We start from the raw sequence: 11,130 nt of genomic DNA, 5'->3' as shown, positions 1-11,130 counted from the left end.
TTGCCTCTTTTGTCTTCTCTGCTCTGCTCTTTTCCTCTCCTTTGATATGTTTTAATGGCCGCTCTAGTATATACTAAACGGACCTGTTATATGTCCTCGCAAACTGGCCGTGAGTATGGAATTTGTTACTGGAAATTGTTGGGTGTGACTTTTTTTCCCCTTCCTCTTCCCTCTTTTGGTCTTTGCCCAGACAGAACGTGAAAAGTTGACGCTGGACGAAGCAAAGAAAGATGAGCTGACGATAAATTCCAGCGCAGAAGACAAGGGAGAAGAAAACGTCGCAGAAATAGAAAAGCGATTCAAGTATTGCCAGTCCTGTCGGGTACCAAAGCGATGATTTGCGATATTAGAAGGAAAAACAAAAAAAACCGCAGCGGAATCCCGTTGCTGCGATGTGATTCGACGATCGCCACCCGACCCTTACAAGCATGCTATGTCCAACGAAGAGCAGTCCGCGGCGTGGGAAGATATAATCAGAGGGTAAGGAAGAATACTTGCAAGAAGAAAAAAAAAAGAAAAATAAATCACATGGTGACGGGGTTTTTGCTCCGGCTTTTCGCGCAAATTGACCGCCTCGCTGTGTATGGGGTCATGTGACATGGGAATACTAGCGGTAAACAAACGGTACCGCGCTAACGTAACGCTCTACATGCAGGGGACATGATTGATTGTCGTTCATTTCAGTTTCCTACTGGCGGTGAATGCGAAAATACTGTGCGAGGATGGTCGCGATATACGGTCACTATCTTGTTGCTCATTTCATTCATCGGGAGATATATACATATGATACACATCGCGCATACACGCAATAGAAAAGTTGAGTGGAGGTGGATAGATCTTCTTGGATCTACCAGAGGAGTTGAGGTTATGCAGCTACATAATAGGGATGGTCAGAGAACAGTGCTTTCAAGCTGCCTGGTTCTGTGGGACAGTTGCCGCATTTGCAATGCTTCAGCATCCGAACACTGAATCGGAAGCTCGCGTGCTCGATATCGGCAGACGACACAGTGGCAGTCTCCGGGATGGTGATGCGCGCGATGGTGGTATCAAGGTTCATATGCGAGAGAAACTGACAGTAAGTGCGGCAAATCCGCCTGGCCCAGATCTCTCGACAGCAAAACAACGTCTGGAGAATGGTCTCCCTTTGGGGAATCTCGATTTTCTGGTCTAAAGGCGCCAAATCCCGGTTGATAGCATTTGTGCGTGCGAGCAGTACGCATATGACCAATATGGCAATATAAAAATCGTGCTTGAAGTATTCCGCCAGCCATAACCGGCCCAGTGGCGAATTCAAGTCTTCACTCATCTGCCGCTGTATGACGAGGAGCGCAAGCGAAGACTCCAGAGTAGACCAATATGACACTGGATACTCAACGTCCGCATTAGGCCGTAGGCCGTAGTCTGAGTGCAGCACGAGGAGAACGCGTCGTAGGAATATTTCCACCATGAACCATTGCAGCTGCCTCCATTCCTCCGGTGGCGTCGAAATGGTCCATTGTGACGCCTCCTGGAGTAAATTTTTAACTTGTGAGTGATAGTGTAAAACTTCCTCGTACTCGAATCGCCTAGATGGTGAGTTCACCCGAGTCAATATCTCAAAAGAGGCCGGAAAGCACCGCGCTAAGATAATTTGAAAGGTCGAGTCTGTGTACTCGGACATAGGACGGACAGGTAAACTGCTAAAATTGGACGGTTTCAACTCATCATTATTCACGTTCAATGGGGGCAGAGTATCGAAGTCTGACGGACGAAGCAAGAAAGGCGTGCCACTGGACATGTGCATTTGGGCCTCCATTAATGCAATAGTCGTCCAGAGACGTCTTCGGATTTCCATATCAAAAACGCTCATGCTGTCTTCATGCTGGGGATCTATGTGTAGGCTAATTGACATGGCAAGCCGTACCACAGTGCTCATAAGAGGACCACAGGAATCTGACTCGATGCAACTTGATGATAAAATGTGTCTGGCTAGGGCCATCATGCTGAGTGCTCGTAAAGAAGTGAGTACTGGAACGATGAAAAATGGTGTATTTTTCAAGCAGACTTCAGCCCCTTGTAGGTACTTGAGCAATAAGTCTTTATCAAAAGACACCATGCTTTGGTCACGTAGTGATTGATAGCCCAGAGCTAGCATCACAAGGAACTGAGAAAGCCATGCATCATCTATAGCTTTGGGATTGTCCCAGAAGTGGTCTAATTCCTCATAGAACGTGGGGACATGTAGAAGAGGATGCAGTCGCTCAATAGTTTCCATGTAGTTATTGATAATTATTGTAGTGGCGGGGCGATCTGGAATGTAGGAAAGAATTTTCGCTTTGCTCATATTGGTGCCCTCGTACCCCGATCCAAGGGGCCAGTTTGGAGAAAGCACCGAACTGAAGCGATTGCTGATTCTCTCATGAATGCCGCCGATAAGGCTGCTGCCTTCGTGTGATTTCGGACACATATCATTTACCTGGAGCTGGTCTCGAGTCAGTACACTGATCACAATAGCTGTCGTCCAAGGCGGTCATCTGAATACCTGGCGTCTAACAGTGAGCCAATGTGTTGGTCCTCGGAATTTTGAATTCCAAATATCATGCGGATCGTAGTTTTGCAGGAAAGATATCGGTGAATCTGCGTTGCTAGATGTAGCAGAAGAACTAGATTGGGTCTTTGGTAACAAAAGCACATTCGTCTTTGAAGGGTCAGCTGACTGTGCTGGAGAGACATGGCCGCCATCCTTGACCGCATTTGCCGGCACAGTCTTGGGAAATGTCGCATAGTGGCAACTTGAAGCCCTCTCACTCCAAACACAATGCCCACATGGCTGATTTCTGTCGCATTTTACCTTGAGCCGGCGACATGGCAAACATGACAAAGTCTGCCGCTGTCTTCGGCGCACTTCTTTCCGCTGGTAGTCGTCGTTCATGAAGTCACTTGATTTTTTATTTTATTTGTCTTCTGCTTTTTTGGTGGAGTCGTCGTGGTGACCCATGTGCAAGGTGTCAGTTAGCTGGATATTTTCAGCAAATCAAAACGGCCCCCGCAAGATCAGCTACATGTAAAATATCCCGCTCGGTAATGGTAGCTTCTATATTAGAGTCATAACAAATTAGTAACTCCTCGGCTGCCTCGATGTTGGTTCAAATGAGCGTGGGTGAGTAGAAGAGAACGAAATAAAGTTGTTCGCGTCAAATTGTCAATCCCGCTATCAATCCCGTCGGGGCTGATTACATCATCGTACATCGATCGATCCATGACAAGGCCAAGAAGAAGAAACACTTCCAGGCGCTCTTTATTATTTTTGTTGCTATTTAGAATTCCTATTACATAATATGACCAGGTGAAATAAAAAATAAATTGGAAACTGTCATAACTCGTCACAGCAATGTTTCAACCAAAAAGCACACCGCAAGATACTGGCTTGAAACGCTACATAAGACATTGAGATGAGGCGTCTAATTCGCGACATTATCAGAATATTACATGACATTGCATGTACTTCGTTGGCACTGGTCCAGGTACGTCTCGTCTTCATAACCAGCGACAATGTCACTCGCCTTGCGACGCACGCCTTGAACCTTGATATCCTGATCACCTTCGGCGTGCCACCACTTGAGGGTCTGGTAAGAACTCGACTCATCCAGAACCTCAATAGACCATTTCCCACCACTTACAGACACAACAACATCGGATTTGGGAAAATGAAATTCGGGCAAGTAAATCTCCGTAGGAGCATCTTGTGCTGTGGGTTTGTTGGCGTTTAGCGAAAGTGTAAAAGTGCAGTTTTTGAGATCAAAGTCGTATTTGAGAACATCACCGCCCGTGTAGATTGGACTGGGCCGGACATAAGCCTCTGCAGCTCTAAACCCAGGTTTCTCTTCTGGCTCTGATTGTACGAGAGATGACTGGGATGATATGACCGGAGATTCGACGACGGTTCTGATATTATGGGGTGCTACTTTGGCATTATCAGTGGCACTCCGGCTTTCCGAAAATGACGGAGAATTTCGGTCCAGCGACACTCCTGTACTGTTTCCTAGAGCCTCTGGGCTAGGAAGTTCGAGGTCATCTTTCGAGAAAATTGACAAGTCTTCTCCATTCCATTGATCACCCCATTGATGATTGTTCTAGTGATTCACCGTGTTAGTAGATGTGTTCTCTTAAAAAATAACCACAAATTACCTGTGTCATGTATAGCCATAAAGTAAACCCATTCGATCCACTTCCTTCTAACGCAAAATGGTTGGCATCCATGGCGCTAATCTGGCTACTGTAATCGCCGGTTTTGTATGCATATTTGTCGTCCATGTCGTAGGGAATGCCAATTTCCGTGAACAAGAGAGGGTGGTCTCCCATATGCTCAAAACTTTCCTCACGAAGAAACTTGAGCTGGTTTCGAAGACAGTTGCGGATTGCGGATTCCCCAATCTTGACAGCGAATGCCGGCGTCAAGTACTTACCGCGAAGAACCCCAATGACATCAACGTTGTACATGCGGTTCCTGGTATAATTAGGCATGCAATCCACGGTCTCAATTCCAAACCTGCGTGCTTACCAATGCTTTGTGAGAAGGGTGAGTCCATCATAAAAGTGGACGGCATGCACCATGTTTGGATCATCATCTTCAGTCCCTTTCAGCGCCGGGGGGATCTCCATAACAGGTGGCTGGCAAAACATTATCGTCTCTGGGTGCACGCTTCGAATAGCGTCTCGATAAGCGCGATAATGTTGGACAAAATAGGTATTGGTGAATCTATCGTAGTCAAGAGGCTCCCCGGTCTTGGGATTCTTTGAAAAATAGTCTTTCTGCAGCAGCTCGTCTGACGAGGGATCCCACACCCCATGCTGCGCCCATATGCACTCTCCTAGCTTCCATCCTGGGTCACGTTTCCAGCCATATTTAGTGTCATCAAAATCTGCTGGTAGCCAGGCAGAGACCCCTGCTGGGTCAATCAGTTCGCGGCCGGTCTGGTGAGGACCGAAACCTCCAAAATTCCACGTAGCCACCTCACAAGCTCGCCCAGAGCCCGTTAAGATGGCTTGGAATGCTGTAGGTGATGTACCCAATTGAAGCTGTTGCTCGGGAGGTATGATGGAGATGTCTTGATAGCCAACTAGTCCTCGGTTGGGTTCGTTCATGCTCTCCCACCCGATAACAACATCGTTCTCTAAATCTCTTGCTTCGTGGATTTTCTGGGCAAGATATCTGCAAGCTGCAATGAAATGCCGTTGCAAATAATCTTGTATATTTTGCCCGTCGATGATCGCCTTGGGCGCAAAGTCCCGTCCCGCCCAGAACAAAGTGAATATGGTTTGGCATACGAGCCGAGTATAGTTGGTACTCCAAATCATCTTCGGGAACGATTCCGGGTCAGGCCATGTATTATGAACAAGAGCTGCTTGTGTTTTGTTAAATTCTGTCGGATTAAAACCTGCTGCGTATAACGTCCATAAAGGAGCTCCTGATCCTCCAGAGAATCGCGACCACTTGGAAATTGTTAGCTACACTCGATTCATAGTGTACAGTAGAACACGATATAACGTACGACATCTTGGTGAGGATCCATGAAGACATAGAAATCATGTTGCTTTGCGATGCGTAGAACTTCAATCGTATAGGCAACCCATTCGTCGTCATACTTCCCAGGTCCAGAGTGTTCGATCGCTTCCCAGGTGAAGACATATCTTATTGTGTTATAACCCCATTTGCGTAGCCTTCGGAAGTGAAACGGGGCATCAGCTATGCTGAACGGCCGGTTGACGAAAGAAACATTGTCGCCATCGTAAAAGTCTTCTGCAACATGAGATGGAAGGTCCGGCCGTGTAGGATACTTTGCATCGCCTGCGACATTGATACCCCGCAAAGTAATCTCCCGGTTATTGGAGTCATAAAACTTGTGGCCTTCGATGTGCAGGCTTAAAGGAGCCATCGTAGTGATATGTTAGAATCAACGAAGGAGCGTTCATAAATCGTAAATAGAGGAGGGACTTCGGTATCGCGGTTCGACGGCGGGAAACTGGGGAAATGCTAGTTCTTATCGTGTATTTCGGCGATAAGATAAGCCCTTATCACGTGTAGAGCTTGGACCAGGTGCGAGCTCGGATTCTTTCCTCCAATGTTGTGGTTTGTGGACAAGCGATATCACTCCCTACTTCTGACAGTTTACTAGCAATTGCAATTTATACCGTCATATATTGGCGTTGATTCTCTGCAATACCCGTTGCCCGTATACCAAGCGTGACGTATTTCGTATTGCTGTCACACAGGAACAACCCCGCAGATCGCTTCATTGTTCGTGTTTACAGTTTACTCGGAAATGAGCGCATGACTCATTGCTGTCTAGAATGTCCAGCAAGGCAGCTCTGAAGGCTGTCAGAACAGCATTGGATTCCAAAGATTTTGAAGGAGCAGCTACGAAAGCAAACGAACTGGTCGAGCGCGACCCCACCAACTACCATGCGTACGGACTGCTCAACATCTCCATGGCAAACACGCAAGACAATGCTAACGCTGATATTCACATTCTAGGCACGTTTTCCTAGGGCTTGCACAAGACAAGCTCGAAAAAAGTGACGAAGCGGAGAAGGCGTACCTCGCAGCAACTCGCATCAAAGACAATGACAAGACGGCTTGGCAAGGCCTGGTAAACTTGTATGAAAAGCAGGGGAATAAAAAGCTCGACGAGTATCAAGCGGCAACTTTGAAGCTAGGAGAAATATTCGCAGATGGGTACGGGTTGTTTTCGAGTCTCTCTTTCGCGCTCATATGCTAACATTACCGGGTTGAAAGCGACGAACGTGAGCGGTGTGTCGACGTTGTGGATAAATTCGTCAAGTTTGCTCGGAAAAGCGGTACTCGTACACAGCAGCGAAAGGCTTTACATCTTCTGCTTCCGACATGTCCCCTCTATTCTTCTCTAGAAGGAAGAGTCCCGCATCCCGCTGATACCTTTTCGAGACTGATTGAGATCACCGAAGCGGAGGAGAAAGAGTTTATAAACCGAGAAATCGGCGAGAGGAGAACACGTCTTGGTGCAAAGATTGACCAAGTTACTGCGGAAGTGAAGCGCGAGGCACTTTCCAACCAAGATCTTGATGCATACTACACGGGACTTATCAACTGGACTAGTGATGACGAAGTCAGGCATCGGTTTGAGGAGAAGCTTCTCCAAAGGGCATACGATTTGCTTCTGGTCCTACCGCAAGACCAGAAGTCAGAGAAGCGTGAAGCAGTGTTTCAGGGAGCACGTGACATGGTCATTATCAAGTATCCTTTTGATCTAGCTTGGAAAATTGTTCTCGAGTGGAACGATGTTGAAGACCCTGCAGAGTGGGACGTTGGTGTTCTACGTGAATTCACAGAATTCTTTCCCGAAGATGGAGTTAGCAAAGTGCTACAGGGCTTCTTGAGTAGTGATCTTTCTCCATTACCTTCGGATACAGAGGTACAGCAGTCAGCTCAGGCCGACACCGACGATGTGCAAATGGCTGTAGAGGATCGATTGATCCTCATGTCAGATGGTCTTGAGCACGCATCCTCTTCGATCATAGCCCATCGAATTATGGCTCAGCTTTATGTGAATCTCGACGAGCATATAAGTGCGGTAGATGTCGCTCGAAAGGGCCTCTTGCTCGTAAAGGATACGACCAGGAAAACAGGAGTGTCTCTTCGTCAAACCACGGATGCTTTGAATATTACTCTAGGCACGGCACTAATCTCATACCAGTCGCCGCGGCATCATCCGGAAGCCAAGAGTATATTCGACAGCATACTAAAGAGGAAGCCCACGAACACTCATTGCTTGCTAGGCATAGGCCTGGTACTGGAAGAAGACCAGGAATATGAAGAAGCTGTCGACTTTTTTAGTCGGGCTCTGCAACGGGATCCGTCCAACACCAAAATCCAATCGGAGCTTGCTTGGTGCACGGCGCTCAATGGCAATCTTGAATTCGGTCTGGAAAACCTACAGGCCGTTCTTGCGAGCATAGAAGAGGCGGAAACACAGAATCGTGAATTCAAGTCAGAGGTTTTGTACCGCATTGGTCGGTGCCAATGGGACCTGGACCCTTCAAGTGCCGCTCGAAAGAATCGAAATGGTGCATATGCCAGCTTCATTGGCTCTATCCGGTCAAACATGAACTTTGCTCCAGCTTATACCAGTCTGGGGATATTCTATGCAGACTATAAGAAAGACAAAGCCAGGGCAAGGCGGTGTTTTCATAAGGCCTTTGAGCTTTCCCCATCTGAAATAGAAGCAGCCGAACGGCTCGCAAAAGCTTTCGCTGATAAGCAAGAGTGGGATCTGGTTGAAGCCGTTGCCCAGCGAGTCGTTGATTCTGGAAAAGCGAAGCCTGCCCCAGGGTCTAAACGCAAGGGTTACAGTTGGCCATACGCAGCACTGGGAGTTGTACAGATCAACAGACAGCAATATACCAAAAGCATTGTGTCATACCAGGCTACCCTACGGATATCTCCCGATGATTACCATTCCTGGGTGGGACTCGGCGAAAGCTATCACAATTCTGGGAGGTATATTGCTGCTACCAAAGCATTCGAACATGCAGAGGAACTGGAAGCCAATCTTCCCAAATCAGAGAGTTCGAATATCTGGTTTTCTCGATATATGCTTGCTAATGTCAAGCGAGAGCTGGGCGATTACGAAGATGCGGTGGGTCGGTATGAAGACGTGCTGGCAATTCGACCCAACGAATTTGGGGTTATGGTTGCACTCCTGCAAACATTAACGGAAAGCTCTTGGAAAAGCCTCGATACTGGTCTATTCAATGATGCAGCCAAATCAGCTCGCAAGGCCTTGGACGTTGTTGCTGCCATGGTGAAAGAGAGATTCAAAGTGTTCAATCTGTGGAAAGCAGTAGGTGACGCATGCGCTATTTTCTCTTACTTGAAGAACAAATCAAGTTATGTGTCTGTTCCCGACTTACTCTCCCTGCTAAGTACGGAGATTGAAGGAGGCGCACTCGATATCATCGTTGATACGGACAACGTTGGAAGCAACTATGCCACCTTACTCGACCCCGAAAACGAGGATATTTCGCCATCAGAACGTTGTCTCTATGCCTCCATCTTGGCTTACAAGCGCGCAGTCTACGTAGCTGCCGAAGATGTTCATGGACAAGCAATATCTTGGTACAATCTAGGATGGGCTGAATACAGGGCCTACAGGAGCATTGAAATTGGCAAAACAAAGAAAGACGCACGGCAAACCAAACGATTCCTAAAAGCGGCCATAATATGCTTTAAGCGAGCTATTGAGCTAGAGGCAGGAAATTCCGGATTCTGGAACTCTTTGGGGGTCGTCACATCATCCCTCAGTCCCAAGGTGGCTCAGCATGCTTTTGTTCGCAGTCTACACCTGAACGACCGGAGTGCTCAAAATTGGACAAATCTGGGCGCTTTCTACTTGATCAATGGTGACCTGCAACTAGCTAATGAAGCTTTCACGCGAGGCCAATCGGCTGACCCTGACTACGCCCAAGCTTGGCTCGGACAAGGGTTCCTTGCTCTTCTGTTTGGAGATCCTTCTGAAGCGACAGCTCTATTTGCGCACGCCTTTGATATTTCTACCTCGACATCCACAATTACCAAACAGCAGTATACTCTTAGTCTGTTCGATCATCTCCTTGCGGATGCATCCATGTCAAACGAAATATCGCAACTGATTCGCCCATTCTTTGCCCTCCAGCAGCTCCGTGTTCAGGAACCTTCTAACCTGGCTTTTGAGCATCTTTTGGCTTTACTAGCAGAACGGATAGGGGAATACCAACAAGCGGATGATGCTTTGGGAGTTGTCTGCACAGGAGTGGAAGCGGAGTACGAAGTGACCGAGTCTGTGTCGTCTCTGACACACTTTGCTCTTGCCAACGCCGATGCGGCTCGGATACATCTCGCGAAACAGGAGTATGAGCAGTCTGCTGAAAAGGCAGAGACTGCTCTCACACTCTCCGAAGGGGATGAAACGGAAAATGCCGATCTCGAGACTATTGGCCGGCTCCGTCTGTCAGCGCATCTCACGGCGGGCCTAGCATATTATTACATGAAATCAATGGACCAGGCTATTGATAGATTCCGGGATGCCCTTCAGGAATCAAACAACGACCCGGACGTGACTTGTCTGCTCGCACAGGTACTGTGGGCCAAGGGCGGAAAAGAGGAGAGCAGTGTGGCTCGTGAGCAACTGTTCGATAGCGTCGAGAAGCATCCCGATCATGTCGGGTCTGTAACCCTGCTTGGTGTGATTGCATTGCTCGATGCAGACGAAGATGCGATTGAGGCAGTGCATGCTGATCTTCAAATGATGAGGACTAAAGATAACATCGAAATCCACGACCGTGCCAAAGTAGTCAAACTACTAACCGCTATTTCTACCATGGGTTTTTGCGCAAACTAGAGCACCGCAAAGGAAGAAAGACGCCTGGTCGCGGCCTCTACATCAGTCATGTCACGTCTGGGCTACGGGCAGCTCCCTATCAAATGGCTCAAACAAGCTTAACTGGTTTTTATCCTGAGACTAATATACACGATGTTTAAAATTTTCTGGGTCTCTAATGAAATTCAGATTTATGCAAGTTTCCGGCTCATAAGAATGTTCGGCGCGGAATCGGACCTAGACATCCTGGTATACATTGCAAACAATACGGGTAGCAATACCCAGAGTACCTTTGCATCAGACTTGTCCCGGCTACAATAATACACCTACCTATACTGGTGATCTTGGGTCTGCAACAATAAACACCCAGTCAGTGGGCACATGTCTCGCGGAGAAATTTTCATCGAAACATAGATTCTCTCCCCGGAGGGAGAAACGATCACCCCCTGGTTTATCGAGAGTGTGATGGTTATTCCTAATCCCCCGAGGCGGTCCGGCTGTCTGGAACAATCACGAGGAATCACCTGTACTTCGCCACCGTCCTGGAGAATACGACTCTTTCCATGCCGAAGAAGAATGGGATAGTTTCTAAACTTCCAGTGGTTTAAAGAGGCGTCGGGCCAGCCAGAAATCCTGTCCTTTGTTTGAAGATAGTTTAATTATTGAATAATATTGTCGGTATTGAGCAGCTCGCTGCAATGCCACTCAGTTATGAATCTTTCCACCACTCATGCGTTGAGCAGCCAAGCTAAAGACG

The 11,130-nt window shown here is 47.6% G+C and overlaps 2 protein-coding genes across 2 annotated transcripts; one reads left to right on the top strand and one right to left on the bottom strand.

The window, feature by feature from the left end:
• Window positions 1-865: 865 nt before the first annotated feature.
• On the bottom strand, window positions 866-5,915 carry TRUGW13939_04497 (uncharacterized protein; the record flags this gene model as incomplete). The annotated part of the gene is made up of 6 exons (XM_035487670.1): window positions 866-2,461; window positions 2,522-2,918; window positions 3,508-4,112; window positions 4,168-4,486; window positions 4,541-5,472; window positions 5,532-5,915. 6 exons carry the CDS (start codon window positions 5,913-5,915, stop codon window positions 866-868), a joined length of 4,233 nt encoding a protein of 1,410 aa, XP_035343563.1.
• A 415-nt stretch (window positions 5,916-6,330) lies between these two features.
• On the top strand, window positions 6,331-10,394 carry TRUGW13939_04496 (uncharacterized protein; the record flags this gene model as incomplete). Its single annotated transcript, XM_035487669.1, has 3 exons — window positions 6,331-6,446; window positions 6,515-6,715; window positions 6,776-10,394. The coding sequence occupies 3 exons, from the start codon at window positions 6,331-6,333 to the stop codon at window positions 10,392-10,394; spliced, it is 3,936 nt and encodes a 1,311-aa protein (XP_035343562.1).
• Window positions 10,395-11,130: the final 736 nt, after the last annotated feature.

This window comes from Talaromyces rugulosus, chromosome II (assembly GCF_013368755.1).
Source record: "Talaromyces rugulosus chromosome II, complete sequence".
Lineage (NCBI taxonomy): Eukaryota > Fungi > Ascomycota > Eurotiomycetes > Eurotiales > Trichocomaceae > Talaromyces > Talaromyces rugulosus.
Note: the sequence above shows the minus strand (reverse complement) of the source record. Positions and strands in the feature narration are given on the sequence as shown.